Below are 20968 nucleotides of genomic sequence, written 5' to 3' on the forward strand. Positions count from 1 at the left end.
TTACTTATGTTTCATAAAAATCAGTATGTTCTTCCTTTCGAAACAATACTGACTCTTCGCTTCTTTCGTCCGAGATCCTCCTCTCTGTAATTATTATAACAACCGTACTCTATCATCTTATCATTTTTGAGGTACATATGTAGAGCGTAGCGCGCTTCTCTCATCATTTGTAAATAAATTATCATCATATTCATCATGTACATAAATTGCAACTCATCAAGAGATTCGTCGCGATTGCAAAATGCGCGTTAATAATAAGTGTTTTGTGTTCGAATATCTCCGTCGTCTCTAATTTTAAATTAAAACAAAGCAAGTTCTGAATGATTCTTCAATATAAAATATAAATAATTTGAATATAATAAAAAACAGGATCAGGGAGTTTATCGATATTAGTACGTGATACAATCATTTAATAATTATCCGATCAGTCTCTTTCTCTGTTACATCTTGTTTATCATCTGAATTTCGGAAATAGACATGTCCTTCCGCTTTTAATTTCAAACAATTTATATTTTCTCTTTTTTTCGCTTAATTCTACCTCCTTTCGCAGGAGTTATTAAGGACTAGTCTTTGACTAGTCAAAGGCATGTCTTTTATTAAACGTTCTGATCACGATTAGTTTTGAATTTTAATGAAACTTTGAGGTTTTCAATTAGCAAGTAATCTTTAATATATATATAACAGCTTTCTATGTTATATCATGTTATCAAGGAAGATTTAGAAAGAGCTGAGATTATATATCTTTAAAATAATTATTAAAACATTATGTATAATGCTGCGTACCAATATCAATGACTAAAGTTGATCCTTTTTTTGCTATTATTTATATTTAAATTAAAAGATATCAGTTCGATTAGAAAAATCGAGAAATAACGAAGAAATTTTTTGTTTTGTGATACTTCTCAAATGTGCACGATTATTGCGGCTTATCGTCGCTTAATTAAATTTACTATTACTGACGTCGGAGCGTTTTTACCGAAGATTTAATCACAGACTTTGTTCTTGTTCTTTTTTTGAAGAAAGTTGATCCGGATGCGAGTCAAGCATATAAGCTAGAGATTTTCGAGCATTCGAATATGATAAATAATATGATATACATACAGGCGCGTTCACGATCAATCAGCAAGTATTGTAATTCTTGCTCGGAAGTGATAACAATTCTTACTTTTTCTACCTTCCATATTTTTAATGAATAATTAATAACAATTAACGATCGAATTCGGCTTTTACGTGCGCACATGTATTTTAGCACGTTCGATTCGGTTCGTTTAAATTCAAGTAATAGCGAAATTGAGAGTAGCGTTTCCTTTTTTTACAAATTTTGATAACATTTCATTCAAATTTATAATATTATTATCGAACTATGTATTCGAAATATAAATCATGAGTATTGAAGATGATCTCGTTTTTAACTTGATGGCTTTGTTACAATTGTTTGCGCGTGATCTTATACATTTTTTTTTTCAAACTGTTGCGACGCGAATGTTGACAAAGCGTGGAAAAAACGTAAGCGACTTTTTTTTATGAACAGTCAGCAATTCATGCCCATAATTCGTCGCCGAGAAAGACGCGTGATTCCCTATGCGATTTAATCTTAGCTCAATCAAGAACGAGCGAACGGGAAAGACAGTAAACCGGAAGTAAGATTGGATACGTACGTGTATGATATGTGTGAATATAATTAAGGACTAAAATCGGTATAATTTAGGTATAATTTCTATTTCCCCTGTGTAATTACAAATTATTGGAATGATTAAATAGTCGACTTAATGATACTCTTTTTTGTTTGTTTAAAGTTCTTTAAAACTTTATTTCCTTTCACTTAAAATTTGGGTTTTGATTAAAAGGAAATATTAACATTGAATATCAATTTAATAATCATTTTCAGATTAATCTCGAATTATCATAAGTCTACTATTTGTCGTAGAAATACAGATAGACGATTTAAAAGCTTAATTTAAATGATTAATAATATTAATTTTAATACTGTTTGTCAATTTTTGCGAGATTATTTTTATGCATATATGAAGCGGAAATTCTGATTTACTAAAATTGTACCGATTTTGATTTTCAATGTAAGACAAAAAAATAAAGAGGAAAAGAATATGCGATTAATGTTTCCTATTAAAAGTAGACGAAATAAATGACGAAGTTTGTAAATAGTAGGCTCGCTGTAGCTGATCAGTCCGATATTTATCGATTTACTTCGATACGAAAATCAATTGCGCATTCTTATACACGCATTTGTGTCCTCTTATACGTACACGCACGCGCGAGCGCGCATATTGCATTTGAGACGCAAAGGTACGCACGTATGCATTTTACGATGTGTCGTATGAATTACGATAGCGGAGGCTAGACGATAAGGTACCTACGTTATAGAGATAACGAGTAATTAAGCGACAAAAAAACATAAAATAAACAAGTCCACGTATACTCCACACTAGCGAATATGCCTTCATTATGGAAAGTGGCTCTGGCACGAGAGATGCACGAACAATAAAGTTGCTACGGAAAAGAAAGAAAAAAAGTGTAAAAGGATCGAAAGCGATGGTTCTCTTGTTTTTGATTTAGCACAATCCCACACATATACACGCACACGCATATACCCAAATCCGATCTTACATCCTCCACATTCCTGGCTTCTTTAGCATCCAATTAAGTTTCTGCGACGCTCTGCAGCGAGCACGAGTGTCACTTGGAATTAATTTGATTGATTTAATTAACTTCGATTAATTTTGCTTTTCGTTTACATATTATCGTCCCTCGCACTCGTATTAGCGCAAAATTTTTTTTTTTTTTTCGATTTCGTTGTGATGAAAGCACAGAGAAACATTGCGGATATGGATTTTCGTATTGTAGACAAATTCCTCTCTATCGTGTCAGACAGAAAGAAATCGTTTGAACAGCATATGGCGATTAATATAATGAGATGGTAAATTGATTGTTACGAACGATCTCGTTCGTTGCCGATCAATGAGGCAGCAGGTGAGCAATTATATCGCCGTATCGGCGATCCTTCTCTGAGATTCGCCAACGCGAGGTTGTACAAATTGTAAATAACTTGAATCTCTCGCGACAGAAATCCGCCGATATCGAGCGCATAATGAGGAACGTCTCGCTAAAGATTTTATTTACATTCCGCTGCGGAGCTATATTATTGATTCGTTGATATTCTCAAGTGGACCAAGAAACTACGGTGTAAGAAAAATTTTACTTGCGTTTTACCATCGCATTTAAAGTGACTGAATCTTAAGAAAATTATTTTAAAACGTCTGTACACAAATAATGACAGATAAGAGGATTGTAAAAATAACAAGATAATGTTTCATGAATTTTTCTGAGATTGGCAGATACGTCATTGTGTTTAGTTACAAAATGCAAATTGTCTCGATAACGAGAAATATGAAATATTGCATTATTTTTCGTTTAAGAGTGAATTAAAAAATTTCATTTTATAACGATTGTATTTCTTATTCCGACGTTTTGGAAATATGCGGAGGTCGACAGGTCGATATTCGGCGGTTCTGTAAACTGTGGGACGAAATAAAACGATTCTTGTCGCTTTCCTATCGGTAGTGTAGTTGTAGCGATCAGAGATATAAAATTGTGACGACTTGTCGTTAGTAACTAAGAGGCCTTAATATTATCAAGTTTACAATTATTATTGTACGTCGGTACAAGTTAAGAGTAGTGTACTTAGGTGAATAAGGAAATCGTAACGATCACCGTTACCGATTATACATACTTGCTCGGATCGAGCGCGACTTCGTTTGATTTTTCGCCGATTTCTTGCATGACTTCGGTCGTCCATTTATGGTATTAAAGCAGAATAAAATCCCACTTTCTACTCTGCAAAAATTTTAAAAAAAGGCAAACCTATTTATAATATTTTGAGATTATCAATTTTAAGAAAAAATCCAATTTATCAGACTTAAAAATAATAAATGTAAATTTAAATTATGCTAATTTAATTTGTTTGAGTTTTTTTTTAGTTATTCAAGATATTACTTATTTTTGTTCTTCAGTTTAAACATATTATTTTGATTTTCTGTAACACTTTTTCATTTTGTTATTATTATCAGAAAATAATAAGGAGAATAACTTAGCTATATCCGATAACGTCTACAAAATATGAATTTTACGGATCTGTTTCTCGGCACTTTAAAATCTGACGATTCTCGCGGTACTCGTGAATGTTCGAGGCGTCAAAAGGTCGACGAGAGATCGCCGATTGACAGCAGCTAGCAAAAAAAGCCGAAAGAGTGTGAAAAGACGGGGGAGCTTTCATCCGTGCAGTTACATAGTACTTACGAGTCGTAAACCAGTATGCGAATGAGGTGCGTTTGTCGCAATCGCACGTTTTACGAGCCGTGTTTAAAGCATCTCGACATACAGGACCGTAAATAAAACAAATATAGCACATAGTAATAGTGTGAAAGTAAGCAACTTTCTTTCTATTCGCGTTCAGAAAAGGCAATGAAATAAAAATTCTAGCTTTGAGAAAATTTTGATACTAATAATAATATCCATATTATCAATTAAAATGCTAATTTTTTCATAAAATTTCTTCTCAATTCCTACATTTTTAATTTTTTTACTATAATAACTATTGTTTTTTTTGTGTTAATTAAACTAATTTTTTATTCATGTCTTATTATTTAGATTAGCGATATTTAAATATTTAATTGAAGGCATAATAAAAGAAGAGAAAAACAAAAAATAGAGAACGAAATATAAAATTAATAAAAATAAAAATGAAATATATCAAAGTAAATTAAAATAAAAAATAAAGTCTAAAATAAAGTCTTTATTTAAACTGAAATTCGTTTCCAAGTGTTTGATATGCTCTAAAACGTTATATATAGATATTAATAGTGTATAATAAATTGTTAAGAGTGTAATTTTATGTGGCATTTATTGTTAATAAATGCAGATGCACACAGTCTTTGTAGAATTATAATTACATCATTGGCAAAGCATTTCAAGTTTATGCAAGAATATGCAATAAAGATTCTGTGGGCCAAGGACTCGTGACGATTTGCATGAAGGATATATTGTAATGGCTATAAGACTATAAGAGACAAACCAATAAGATATAATCGCAATAACTAAAATCCTGAAAAAAGTGATCGTGATAAATCGAATTTGCCCGAGTTATATATCTTGTATTTTTCTAATACAAAAAGGAATACAAAAAGAATACAAATTCAAAGTCACATCGAATGAAGCAAAATTAAAATAAAAGATCGAAAATAAAACAAAAGTTAATAAAATTGTGCGTGAAATCAGACGAAGTCGTCAGATTGTACAGACTGCGGCTTTTCGAAAGCATGCAGAAGCATATTTCACAATTTAATACGATCTATAGGATGTTCGGAAATATATATGTTTTATGTGTTTCATAGTAACATTTCTCGTTAAAAGTTTAAATAACTTTATACATAAAATAATAACATTAAAAAATTACATTTTACTTATGTAATTTCATTTCATTCTCTAGATTTTTATTTTATTATTTTTTACATTCTCTAGAAGGTATTAAGTATATTTTCTAAAGAATATAAAAATCGAAATATCGTCTCTTAGATTTTTTTTTAAAGGTTTTAAGTATCGGACATTTTAATATAAATTTATATAGATAGATCTACCAATATATTTAACAAATTGTTGCATAACAAAACTCACTTTTTTTCAACAAATATTACGATTAAACTGTAATTAGAATTTCACAAATATCGCAGAAAAATATTCTAAATTGCGATCAGCATAAAACGTATTTAAAAAAATGTGATCAGTTCAATAGATGTACCTATTACCAAACATCCTATATACGAACGAGGACGAGGTCGGGATTCGTCACAAAAATACTCAACGATCCTTCGGAGGACTTTGAGGGGATATTGACGTACCTTGAAAGTAGCCCGAAGCCTTTTCAAATGTTTTAGCATTTAAGCGATCGCGATGCTGTCGATGTACATAGGTAGAAATAGAACATAGACGCTTCTTCGCTTTTGCAAAGGGCACACCGAAGAGTTCTCACTGTGAGAAAACGGATAATCCACATTTTAGAACCTAGGAATTCTTCTATCTTTCGATTAAATAAGCCTGTGAGCTGGGAATGCCCCTCGTACGATTTCACTCTAATCTTTCGATAGATATCGGGTAATGATTAGTCTTCGATATGATATTAAAGGATCTATCGACATGTATTTATAGTACCAGAAGTGATCGACTTTAAAAACATTTTTTGACATATTCTATGTATATATTTTTTTCTTTTCGCGAGAATGATATTCGTGTAGAGTAGCAACATGGTGTTTTCTAAGATCAACGATCGCTGATCGAGCCTTCGCCTCAGACGGCGCGATTATGACTGGGGAAAATTGAGATTATCACGCAATGGCGGCTGTAAGATATTTTAGAGAAGCTTCGGCGGGAGTGCTATTTTTTATAAATATTACTAGACGAGAATCGGAGACGAAGTTTCAAGCGCGGACACGCTCGATCTTCGATTATCGATTTCGTGTTTTCTGTGTCTCTCGTTCTTGGTGTTTCCTACGTCCTATGAATAGAATTGTAGTTTTCGTCTGCGATGCTCTCGTATGTTGTAAAATCCAACAAAATAATCTGATTTATAATGTGAAAAATTAATTATCGAAATGATAATTCAGTAAGAAGAATCAGCATTTGTCATAAAAATAACAATAAAAAGAACATTTTTAATATAAATTTCAAAAATAACAATTAAAGAATTAAATTATCGCAAAAACAAATTTCTTTGATATGTCTTTGGTACGAAATAATTATCAATTAATTATGAATCGATCTTTTAACATGCAAAGAAATATATGTATATACTTTTTCTTTTTAATGAGATAAATTAATTATTAATTAATTACTGTTAAGCTAATTACAGTAAATAATTAGTGATTAATAATATTAATTTAATTAATATTAGAAGATGTAGATTCACGGAACTAATTACGAGAGCATCTTAATCACGATCGGATCCTGCGATATTCTCGCATTCGTGATTAAAAGACTTACCAAGTAGACCTCTCGATGGGCTCGTGTGTCTAATTACTATTTATCTTTAAGACCGATGCAGTTAATGCGATCTCTTGTAAATAGAAATCGACGATCTTCGGCAGTGTGTACTCGTGTGCGTAAAGCGATACGTGTAAAAACGAACGAGCGAGCTCCCTTTCAGCATCGCGCGTCCTTCTCTTAAAGTTTAATACTCGTACTCACGTGTACGTCTAACGGAGTTCTTTCTCTTCAACAACGTGTCAACGCCACTGTATTACACCTAGATGTTAGTCCTTTTGCGGTTTAGCCGATATGTGTGTATGTGTAATATATTCGTGGCCCGGGTGTGGTGCGTTCATTCGTGAACTCCATTCGCGCCGATCCGGACCTGAGCCACCCTAAACTCACGGCCAAAATAATTTAGAAAAGCTGCTACTCTGGCAATGCCTTCTTATACATCGTTACACACACTCCGCACACAAACACATGTACACGGACTGCCCGATAATTAACCGGGTTCCAAGATATTCACAATTATTCATTTGACCGTCTATCTAAAGATCGTGGAAGATCAAAAACATAAACAGGGTATAACGCAACTTCTGTTAAATACGAGCAACGGCAATGTAGGAATTGTACGAAGAAAATTTCGTGATGCTATACGTTATTTAAATTGTGTTGTTAATCGTAAACGCGAACATTTAGCTTTCTGATAATAATAAGACACCATTTAATGTGAGCAACATTGATTTCGTTACGACACGCGATTAATTATGGCAGCCTGTTCATATATATGTAATATATACTAAATGGCATTCTTCTTCCTCTAGCCAACTCAAGACGAATTTCAAACATCAATCGCTCGCGAAGAGGACCTCGTAACTTTAATCGCCCGAAGACCGCTGCGGTCTCTGCCGCACAACGTTAAAGTACATGTAATAAAGAAAAAGAAAAATATTTCGTGCAACAATAAAGAGGATGGTAGCAAGAGGAACGTGTAATATACGTATATATTGTACCACAGTTAGAGAACAAAAAGAAAAAATTATATATATATATATATAAATATATAAATATATATCTAGATATGTAGAGAGGCTGATCTCCGCCGTGTAATTTTTGTATTTTGAACAACTCGAGATAAGCGATGCCGACGAGATGATGATTATTATTATTATTATTACTATCATGGCACAGTACAACTCGTCGCGACGCTGACTGCATTGATATTAGTAGCCCAGCACTATACGCTCTGTATAATATTGTAACGATAATTACATCGGAAGGATAAAACGGGAAATAAAAAGAGTAGAAGCGCAGCGGTTCTTCGACGATTTTTCGTCAGAAATCGCAAGAGATAAAGAAAATAAAGTCGCAATGGGCGATTCTATCGTCGATCGATATGACACTTCCGTGATGAATTTTCGCAAAAAGTCGTGAAATTTTAATCCTCGTTTTAATTAACTCAAACGGAAGCGAAAAACAAGCGAAATTAGAATTTTTTTTATTATTCTCGCTACTCACAATCAGTCTAAATATATAAAGAAAGTAAAATATAACAATTTATTTTATATTTCTAATTACATATACATATATATCTTCAATTTTATTTTTTAAAAACTTTATTATAATCCATGTTTAATCAGACTTTTATATTTTCATATTCTATTACCTCATTGAATAATCACATTTTCAGAAAGTCTTATATAATTATCTTACATTATCTTATCTCTTAAAATCCCTCGCTCCATTGAAAGAAGAAGAAATAGCTTTCTCTGATAAGGATTAATATTTCGCGATTAATATTTCCGACATATTTCTTCTTCGTATTTTATATAATGTACAGCATATTAGCATAGGACGACGCATATTACATAGAATATTACGTACTCCGATTGTGGATAATGGCAGGAATGATACGTGAATATAATATTACGCGAAAAGTTACTTGGCAAATATGATGTGAAGATCTCTTCGCGAGCGATAAATCACAAAATTCGCCGTTCGATCCATTGGTATTATACCTCGACATTATATATTGTAGATTATACTGTAACACACGTGATATAAGACTCGATATAAGCCGTCGTAACGGAGAAATGATGTAAATAGAAAGACAAATTGTAAAGAGAAACAAAGTAAAAATGTAACGTCGATGCCTATCACAGTTCTACTTCTACGTAACTTAAGAGAAGAAGCAACCAATCACTGCTAATCGCTATATTAACGACTAAATGCAGTTTATCCTATCTGTATGTGTCGGTTCTGATTGAACATAGATTTTGTATCAGCTTTTTCTCCGTGTAATAGTATATAGTCGATCGACTTCGAGATTCTCAAGATACAATTTTTCTCATCTTTATTTTTTCTTTCAAGTCTCATTTACGTCTCATTTAATAATAATAATAATAATGATAGCGACGTAATTTATTTTTTTTTATTTTATTGGATTATTATGAGAAATTATATAAATCTAAGATATGAAATTTAAAAAATTATAAAAACTAGATTACCATTTAATATAACCAATATATACAAAATAAAAACAAATAACTGCATCTCTTGAATTTCTGCTTGCGCAACATCGAGTCTCTCGAAATCGATCTTTCGGATCGTAGATTCAATCGTGTCTTTCACAATTAAGTAGATCTTGTGTGCCACACTCGGCGATCGAGAATACGCTTCGTTTCTTACTGTAAACGATTAATCTGTGTCTTGATTCAGAATGAGCGTTTCGTGAACTTGCAACTATTATATATACGTCGACGCGTTTATAGTGTGATCTTTATCACCACGAGAAATTTCTGCCACAAAATAAAATCCGAAACGGACGCTTCCTTCGCGATCACTTGAGCGACGTTGTTTCGATCGCCGATCGTGACAGGATATCGAAAATTCGTCGTGCACATGTCATAGATGTGTTTACGCACCACGTGCCAGGGACCGGTTTCGTAAAAACCGCGCAACAATTCCGATCTTGGATGAATAATGCTGCCTGGAGAACGTTGCCTGGAAAAAAAAAAGAAAACAAATTTAACGAGTTATCATTACAACTGTTTGAGTACAGAATAACAGAATAATAATTGAAATGACTGATATTTATAATATGCTGCATTAGTATTATTTCTCGCATTACGTAATTCATCCAGGATTAAATCGTTGAATATTATATCCTCCTTCTCGACAACGTATTGTAATCGTTTCAGTTTTGCAATTTTTGGATTTGTTAAATCTCGTAAAGTAAGAAAAATTCTTGTTAATTGTTATATCCTTACCCGAGAATTAGTCGCAACTTGCGACTCGCAAGAAACAGAATCGATCCCGGGCACTCGTTTCTTCTGATACTAGCTGTAAATCTTCGTGGAGGAAGTCACATCTGAAAATATCGAATCCGATTCCGACGAATCGAAGTTGGCGCATTTCACTCGTAATAATCCCGTTATTGAGCAGATACAGTTATGCGGTAATTGAATTGAATCGAATTGAAACAAACTGCCCCTTCGTCACTCGATTTGTCGGAAAGGCTCGTTTCTCTTGAGCGATCGATACTTCTCGATGTAATATGCACTTGCATCGCCGTAGAGAGCCGAACCTCACCATCGGGAAATCGTGTAGCCGATCCCAGCCTTTCTTTAAATTATCGATTATCACGTATCGAGCCGAGTCATTTACGAGTCGTGTCACGCGAATGACGCGAAATCAAAGCACGTATTTTCCGAATCAAAACAAAGATGAATACTTACCTTGGGAAATGATGCCGAATCGACATAACTCTCGATTTTTCATCAAAATCGTTTCGCGAGTAAATTACGCCGATACACTTCGTTTTTAATAAATAAAATTATTAAAATCTTTTTTGTAAATCTCTTTTATATTAACGCAATTATGACTTTCATGTTTAATATTTTGATATATTTCTTTCTTATTTATATATACATTTTATTATAATAGACATTGTAAAATAGTTATAACAATAAAGAAAAATGTAAATTAGACACAGTTTAAATTAAATAACTTTATTGTAATTTACGACTCATTACATATAAAATTAAATTTAAATTAATATTTCGTTTTTCGTGGAAGGATAATTGAGAAAAAATACGTCGTTTTATTTTCGCATACCAAATTAATTGTAATCAACTATAATCGCGAAAGTTAATGTCATTCAAACACGAAAATCTGCCGAGGGTTTAATCGAGTATTCATATAGTATTCGACCTTTGGAACTGAACAAAGAAAAAACATCAATGAGATATAAAGATGACCATACAAAAGGAAACACAAAGCACCGAAGACTGGCAATCAAAACTACTGTAAGCTAATCCATCGCGTATATTTATTGCGGCCGGCACGATCGCGATCGGCGATCACTCCTCATAACAGCACATTTACACCGCACGATTGTGTTGCGATATCGTGAATGATATCATTACAATACATCATTCAAAATATACTACAGAAAATATATTACGAAGTTAGGCAAAATGTAATCAGATTGCAAAAATAAAATAATAATTGAACAATTTTTAATCATGATGAGTAAATAATAAAAATGAATAAAATCCTTTTACTCTGTTAAACTACGTATAAACAATTTTTGATTATGACTGGTTGAGAAAATTAGCAAACATTCACATATTTTACACAAATAGATGTTATACGATCTCGCTCGAAAATCGTGCAGTGTAAGCACGCCGTTGGCCAATTCTTTTCGCAATCGCGAAAGAGAACCATGAAAAAGACTGTTCCTTTCCTTCCGCGATATCGACCAAGGGAAAAGATTAAGTCACACTTTTGTAGCGCATCTTAAAACGTAATGTACAGTTTACCGTTATCGTAGCAAGCCAATAGGCGACAGATATCGTCGTTATAGCCGTCGTCCATTTCCGGTTTCCATATACCATACACACCCTCGTACGTACACACACATACACACGGCCGTCGATCGTGCCGGCGGAGAAGAGAGTTCGATACGAGACTAATAAAGAAAAAAAAAAAAGAAAAAAAAGCGACTCCACAAAACACAACTCTCCTTCTAAATTAGGCACGGACCGTATGCGTACACACGGTCGATTTTTTCGAGTAAAATTGCGCGTCTGATGTAATATTAGCGAGTAGATATAGATAGGTACCTGCATTTCAAGAAATTTAACATGCTTGGATAGATCCTCAATAAATCGTTATACATGTTTTGATAAATATCGGCATTTCTTTATTATTCCTCACTTCTACAATATCCGCTTGTTATACAACAAATTTAAATACGTCGTTTTTTATTGTAAAAAAATAATCTTTATCGTAATTGTAAGTATTGAAAAAATATAATCGAAAATTATAATCAAAAACTTAAACAAAATAAATTATAATAAAAAACTTTATAGAAGGTTAATTTTTTCAAAGTTAGGGGCCAACTTCACACTGGTCCTTCACAGTGTAAATTCTCGTACGGCGTAAATAACGGTTTAACTTATTAAACAAAAAACTTTATAAAATTATAATTTTACAAGCAATGAAATTTATTTTCTTTAAATCTATTTCCTTTTTGGTAACAAAAGTTTTTACTGGATATTAAAAAGTAGATTCACCTCATAGAGGCATCGCCTCAACCAACTAATTAGCGTATCAGATTAGTGATCATGTAACTGTTTTCTTAAGACAAAAACGTTGAAAAGTGAAAATTTTTAACATTCAGAAATTTTTCACTTTTCACACTTCCGCCATAGGAAAAAAGTTTCATGATCGCTATCTACATTGAAAAAAGTAATATCTGATAATAGCTACTAAATATTGAGTGAAATAATTTCAATCTAATGTTCGATTAATATATATAACCAAAAATAATTTTACTTTTTTTAAATATTTATATTTAGTAATTATTATCAAACTATTAGTTATATTATGTTTGATAATACTTATTAAATATTTGGAAAAGTAAAATTAGCTTTGGTTATACATTAACCAAACGTTTGAGTGATATTATTTCACTCAACATTTTGTAGCTATCAAATTTTTTTTTCAGTACTGGTATCCTTCTTAGGGCAGTATTCATAGTCCGTTCTTATTTCAAGACTGTCTTAAGTAATGTCTTAAGACGCTAATACGGCCCTCTGATTGGTTCGTTACTTCTTAAGACTGTCTTGAATATCTGACTATGAATACCGCTCTTAGTCCGATTCTTCTCGTTGATTTTAGCCTCTGGCTAAGATGATCCCGTTGGTAATTATATTATCGCTTTTCGAGATATAACTCTTCGGATCATTAAAAAAAGTACGCAAATTCCCTCATCCAGCAAACTTTCGCCTTCGTCAAGGTGAGGATACCATTAAGAGGGAAAAATGTTATGGAATGATATTTATTCTATTAAAGACGTTAAGCAGCACTCTCAAGCTTATCGTTTCTTCCTAGATCATTCCGATGTGTATCTTACACACCCAGAAACAATTCTGTGTACTTCTACTCGAGTCCAGAATTTTATTGTCGTCTTATTTAGTATATATAATTACTGTCTTATTTAGTATAAATATATAATTACTTTAAATTATCAATTAAAAAAGCTAAAGTGTCTATATGTCATTTTTTAAAAAAGTTTTTTGACAAAACTATTTATTATTGTTTATTATCATACTCTCTCTCTCTCTCTCTCTCTCTCTCTCTCTCTCTCTCTCTCTTTCTTCATTAGATTCTTCATTTCTGTCTCTCTTCCTTGTTTCCAATGTTTCGAGTTTGATGAGAAATAGCTACAAGCAGCAATTTAATCTGAACGTCCATTCTTTAAATGATTCCTACACGACGCAAACTATCTTAAATCCGCGAAATGATTTCCTGCCGTGACTCTTTCATTGACAAAACGGATTTACGTATTGAGTACGTCGCGTCTGACGTAAGCTGATGTTTACGGCCAGCACGTGTTGCGCGTGAAATGCATGAGCGATGTCAGTAGCACAACGAACGTATCGTGATGCACCCGTCGTATAGTTTCTCTGCGATTCTTTTTGCACTAAAATCACGAAGTTATTTATCCGAAGAAAGATCGGTGCGTTTCGGTCAGAATAATATAAATAAGTCATCTTTAATTTGAATACACATCTGCAACTTAAAACAATATCAGTTGAGTATAAGTCAACTCACTTATTTTGTTGGCAGAATAATCACTTTGCTTACGTTCTCAAATATTATTAAAAACAAATATTTTCAAGATCGGTTTTTTTAATAAGTAATAAGTTATTTTGTAAGTGTGAATTATATATATAATTGTAATACATATAACATTTTAAAGTATATTAATTTGCAGGCGAAATTCTCATTTGAAAGATTAATTCATAAAATTATATTACATTAAAAAAATATATCTATTATATTAATTTATTAAAATTTTATTTGATACAAAACAACATTGTAGATAATCAATGTATCTCAGTAAAAATCAATATAAGCTATAAAACTAACATTTAATCAATCAATATCAAAATATTATAAGAAGTCACACGTACACAAAATGTCTCTAAAATTACAGATAAAATACAAATGTTTTTAAAACAAAAACAGATTAAAATTATCCAAAAATGAATCGTTATACTCCTTTTTAAACTAAACCTGTCGTACTTGCCAAAAATAAAAAAAGATCTCATTTCGGCTTCGAGTTTCATACCACGCGTTCCGATCGGTTCCGACGATTCGGCCGATCGCGTTGCATCGCGCCGAAACGTCGCAATCTGCATCCTATGCAGATTATGCGTGCGAGTTGCAGTTTCGCGTGCGAGGTTTATTTGCGTGCCGATAAGAGTGAGGCAGCGCGTTGTGAGGCCGACGCGATGTCGATGCCGAAGCTACCGGCGCGACAGTGATGTAACGGTGGAAAATAAAGCGGTGACTCGCCAGTATGGATATTGGTACCGTGCGCTCGGTCGCATCGCGCGCGCGCACGCGTAAACACGCGCGTGTCGGCCTGCTGTTCGCGTAGAGCGCGCGTGAACCAGGTCCTTCCTACAATTCGGCCGGCAGTTTTTGGAAGTCGCCGCGTCGTACCGGGACGCGTTCGGTGACACGTGCGTGAACACACCGTACCGTTATCGCGAGCTTGTCGAGACGCGTGTGCTGAAAACGTCGGACGCGAACGATCAATCCGCGAATCCAATCGTCCTATCTTACTCATGTGAATTACTAACGTGATCTCTTCCAGTATGAGTACTGCTACGTGGGACACAAGCCGAATGTAATTCTCTGGTAAATTGAAAAAAAAAATTGTACAACTAATCCCTTGTTTGTGTATTATAATGTATGAGCAGTGATCTCTTGATATACAGGTGCAAACGAAAGCAACCATATCGTCTCTGGATAGAAGTAAAAATTGTATGAACGTACAGATAGGAATTAACATTGTTCTTTATGTACTTTGGATAATATATAGATTTAATTCGATTTTTCTTAATATATGCAATATTTGTTTATCAGTGAATGATAAGTAACAGGATGTTGTGCCATCCCGAAGATGTGAATGTATTTCAACTGATCGATTTTGTGTTTGGATTAATGTTTTTCTCTTTTTTTCGACCTTTTTGTGTGAGCATAATATTTTGATATAGAGAGACAAGCGATTCAATTAACATTGGACATATACGTATATCGTAGTTTGTTTTCACTTTCGATCACTTTTCTTTCTGTTCTTTTTATTTCAAACAGTTTTCATAATATTAAAGTATAAATATATATATATATATATACAAATAATTCGTAAGTTATAAAAGAATAAAATTAGTGAATGAGTAGTAACAGTTTCATAATATTTTTCAAATTTACAATAACATAAATAATATTATTTAATAATGAAGAATCTCTCGACTATAAAGAAGAGAGTATGATAATAATAATATATAAGCAAAATAAAGTCTGTATAAGAGCAATATTTTAATACGAGCAAAATGAAAAAAAAAACAAAAAATCTTTCATCATTATTTATAGAATATTTGATAGAGTAATAAATAATGATCCAGTCAAGCAACGCGCGCGCGCGAAGAAGTACGACTTTGAGTAACCTAAAAAAAACTTAGAGATTCCATCATACTCTATTTTTATTGTAGAAAAAAAGTTTCTTACGGCTGTCGAAATACTTATGCATCATTGATCATATATTCACTAGTAAAAAATGACTGCATATTATATATTAATTATTATTAAGAATATTACAAAAAAAGCAATTATTAGAGAAGTTTAAAATTATAATCAAAAGTGATTAGGCTTGGTTATAATTGATAACGATATTCGATTTATATTGTAAATTGACTTTTTCAATCAATAATTATAAAATCAAGACTAATAGCAAAGACATTTTTATTCTTCTTTTAATTCTATATTTTTTAATTTATAACTTTATTGAAATTCTGCACAAATAACCTTGCATTAAATCAATATTATCATTTAATTCACGATTTAAAAAAAAAGAATATATATATTGCAACGCGCGTTGTGCAGAATATTAAGACAAATAGCTGGCAATGCAAATTAAGGGGAAAATTAATTAAAATGTTGCAAGTGCGATTAATTAGCCACGCGATTAAGATCTTAATTACAGCCGCGTTCCATTTTATGAACGCGCGCTGACATTTTTTCACGTTTTTAATTTATTCTTTCACTCTTTTCCTCTCTGTTTCTAATAAGACTTGACTTTCGACGGATAATAACAAAAATAATAAAGAAAATTTGACGAAAGAGAAAAACGTCTAATTGCTTCGCAACGTTTTCGCAGCAGCGATTTTTCGGCGCTGACTCTTAATTTTAAAAAACGATGCTGATGTACGACAACTTTCACAAGGCAGGTTCTGATGCGTGCGTAATCAAGATGACGAGGACGAAATACGGGAGGAGGGAAGCGAGCAACGAAGAGCCGGGCGATGTTTCGAACGGCGCAGATCAAAGAATTGTGGCAGCTTGACGCGGTTGATCAAGATCGTCATCGGGATCGATCACGAGAATCATGGGCAACGAATCATCCTGTTGCGCGTACCGTAACAAGAAGGTATGTAGGACAAATATTCTCCAATATCGCGATGTATCGTTGATAAATACGAACAGACCGCGCTCGCCAATATTTCCTAGTATTTGTAAAAGATGGCAGCACCTTGCCTTTTTGGAGCAAGATTACGATAAGATTTACATCCAAAGTCAGCGCTAAATACGCCTGTAAGAAACATTGGACCTCTTTGCCAAATAAATTAATGGTTCTTAATTTGATGGTCTTTAAAAAAATTTTTTTCAAGTGCCAGGTTCATATAGGTTTTCTTATTGAAGTAATAAATATAGATTGTAAAAGTATATAGTAATAAAGTCATTTTAAGGAGAAAACATGTAAAATATTAACTTACTTCCAATGGTACAAATTAGTACAAATTCAATTGTGTTAATTTTTGTTTTTTTAATAGTTTTGTCAACTTAAATATTAAACTGGCAGCGCCACTGTTTTCTTGGAAATGATACGTAATATCGAATTGTTTTTGATAGTACAAAAAAAATAGTAAAAATTCAATCCTATTGATTTCATATACTATATTTTTCTTTTATTTTAAATTGATCTTGCCAAGTTAATATTAAGTTGACATCGTTACGATTTTTTTTGAAATGGCACACAGTACAAAATTATTAATGATACAATTTAGTACAAAATGATGAGTACTAAAAATTCCAACAGGTTCGATTTGATTCTGCTTTTGGTCCTACACTAGCTTTATAGACCTGATTTCGAAGGACGAGTGTTTAAAAGTCACCGGTATGCCTACAATTGTTAATTCCTTTTTACACGACGAGAGAGGAATTTGCCAGTGGCATCTGTAGTTAGTAGCGATCGGTTGCACAGTCAGTCGATCGGCATCGTTAGATCTATCAATGTGTACGAGACAAAAACGCGTGTTCTATAAGGAGATACCCATGGGAAGGGATAAACGGGCGCCCTCACGGGGAAGAGACTCCATTTCTTTTTTCTGTCTTTCATTGCGATAAACATCGTGCATTTTGCAACTGCTACACACGATGGAACGGGCACGCGGCCTTCGAATCGAGAATAACGAATGCTCGCACAATGTGTGGTAGTCTCTTAAAAACTATAAGATATTAGCTAAAATACGTTTTCTAAACTGTTCATTTTATTAAAAGTTACCGATAATTGGCATTTATAATTCTGATCTCAATGAATTACGATACGAATTTTGAATTAATTACTAATTTAATGAAAATAAAAGTTAAACTTAAATAGCACTACTGTTTCGTTAGTGTGTTATTGGCATTAACGTTTTCGATATTACAATCTAAAGTCTATTAAATGTATATCAAAAATGAATTTTTTATGTAATAATAAAATATTTTTTTATAATAACAAAAAGATGGATTGTGAGAAAAACGTTATTCGACTTATTGAATTTTATTTAATGAATAAAAAGATTCATATTCTAATAAAAGAGAAATCTGCAATAATTATCGCGTGCTGTATGCCAAAGAAAAGGCTTTCTCTAAAAATTTTTTCTTCACTTATTGTTAGCGTAATTAACATTAAACAAAGGTTGCATTAAACTGCTGCAACACCGGATAAAGTTAATGTTTGGCGACAAAGCCCGTTTAAAATCCAATTACTTCCCGTTAACGCGTATAGGAATAACGCATTTATATTTTATAATGCTAATAATGTTGCGAAGACTTATGAAAAAACGCATTGTATTAGTAACGTGATATTTTGCACACACACACATTACCAAAAAAAAAAAACAAGAAAAACTTTCTTAATAACAATCTCACCAAAACCACTATTCACCAAAATTGGTGTCATAACAATGTATTTAATTCAAATTGAAATCAAGTACTTAAATTTTATTAAAAATTAAACAAAAGAAAAATACAACAAAAACCAGATAAATACTTATTGCAGTTGTGAAATCAAGAATAATAAGTGTATAAAAGTATAAATAATATGCGCTTATTATTGTCTTTATTTCTTAATAATAATTTTATAACTTGATAATAATTACTATATTAACTGTACACTTTCCTATTTTTATTAATTTAATCCTATATTAGGTAATATTTTTCGCAATAAGAATTAATTATTTACAGTTTTTAATATGTTATTCATCATCATTAAGATCGTTTAGAAGATGCGAATAAGCATCAAAAAATAGTTAAAAATTGCTAGTCAATTTTAACTCGTGATATTACTGCGGTAGTTTAGTAGAGTTAGCGTTTCAAGACCGGAAATTTTTCGGCGCGCGTTTCTGTGGGACTACATACGTAGTATATAAATTCACATAAGAATCATACAAGCATTAAGATCCAGCTAGACCGTGTAAAGGCTTTGATTTCTATAGTTTGTGTTATCACATGTACGGTCCTATAATATATTATATTATTAATCCTATATTGTCTATATGTTCATAATATTGAGTATATATCAGTTGTGCACATTGCAATTAGACAATCACAGCGCCAGAAAAACACTAAAAAACTTAGATGAAAGTCGTTGTGATCGTCAGGGAAATTGTAACGGTGTGAATCGTTGTCTGCTTCCCATAATATTTAATAGAAAAGTGTAGTAATAGACATAACAGCTTACGATTTCACAATTTCAACGTCCATTTGAATTTCTTCATTAGCTTCATCAATTTTGTTTTCTTTTTCTTTTTCTCCTGTAAAACTTGTTTGCTCTTAAATACTTCAATTTCTCTCTCCTTTTTAGCTTTTGTATCTGTTTCTATTTCACTGCAAGAAAATTTTAAATTACGCGATTCATTACATTAATACTAAATCAGAAGTACACACATATTATATCTAAAAGATGCCTAAATAACATTTTTGGCGGACATCTTATTCAAGAAAAATAAGAAGTTACAATAATGTCAATTTGACGTCATAATAACTGATTATTGATCGAATTTGTCATGATTCGGTCGATATGATGTTAATTGACATTATTTTAATTTTCTTGTTCTCTTTGGACATGTCCCAATTTTTTACATGTGTACTAACTAGGAATGTTTGCATGATATATGGGACATTATTTATGAAATAATCTACCTAAATTTCAGAGTTGACAAATAATGCGTTACTTGTAACGACGTTACTTCCCAACGTTATTTTTTCGTTACTTTTTTTGGTAACGATTTGGTAACACCGTTAATTTTTTTTATTAGTAACGAGAAAATAACAATGTTACATTTTCTTTAGTAATGATTAACGAAATTGACCCCGTTACTCTTGTATCGTTACTTTTTTATAGGTCATGGCCATCACGGACAATAAAATTATAGATACTATAATAAATAAACAAAAAACTTTTTGCCTATTTTTGTTTTAATCACTGTCATTTTTGCATAAGAACTTTAGCATAAGAACACTAAAAATTAAAATATTTTATAATAAAATATAATAAAATACCACAGAATTAAATATAAGTATATAAAATATTAATAAAAGATAAAAATGTTCAAAGATAAATATGTTTCTAAATATCTTATAGTTTATTTATACTCTGCCTTAGAAGCCTATTTTACCATTTTAAAAAGTGTAATTATGCAGAAGACACGTTTATTCATCGATTTGGATGAAATTAGGACAGATTTCCTTATCTGTCCTAATTATCCGTTCTAATTATATAGAATAGTCATCAACTTTAATTAATCTCAGTTTACCGGGCAGAGTGACACTTATTTTTATATCAGATTCGTTCATTTAATGCAAAAATGCGTCGAATGACTCTTTTTTCAATTTCATCAAAATCGGTGAGATAGTAGGCTCGTCTCATCTTGCATAATTACAAAAAAAAGTAACGAAAAATAACGATTTTTTATTGTTACTTTTAAGTAACGCGTTACTTTTTAGAATCTCTGTAAAGCTGGCCCCACTTTTTCAAAAAATTGAAAATATAAGTAGAGTTCTGGTTGCCCCCTCAAGAGTTCTAGAG

At 32.2% G+C, this 20968-nt stretch overlaps 1 protein-coding gene across 2 annotated transcripts in view; it reads left to right on the plus strand.

Moving 5' to 3' along the window:
* Positions 1-14989: 14989 nt before the first annotated feature.
* Sarm (sterile alpha and armadillo motif) overlaps positions 14990-20968 on the plus strand; it is a 117465-nt gene continuing 111486 nt past the window's right edge. The window contains exons 1-2 of one of the 2 annotated variants that reach the window (XM_018505628.1): positions 14990-15255; positions 16841-17044. In XM_018505628.1, coding sequence (XP_018361130.1) covers positions 17003-17044 — 42 coding nt within the window. In that variant the 5' untranslated portion in view covers positions 14990-15255; positions 16841-17002. The remainder of the gene's footprint in view (positions 15256-16840; positions 17045-20968) is intronic. The other variant, XM_018505629.1, reaches the window with a different exon arrangement.

The sequence above is a fragment of the Trachymyrmex cornetzi genome, unplaced genomic scaffold, assembly GCF_001594075.2.
Source record: "Trachymyrmex cornetzi isolate Tcor2-1 unplaced genomic scaffold, Tcor1.1 scaffold21, whole genome shotgun sequence".
Lineage (NCBI taxonomy): Eukaryota > Metazoa > Arthropoda > Insecta > Hymenoptera > Formicidae > Trachymyrmex > Trachymyrmex cornetzi.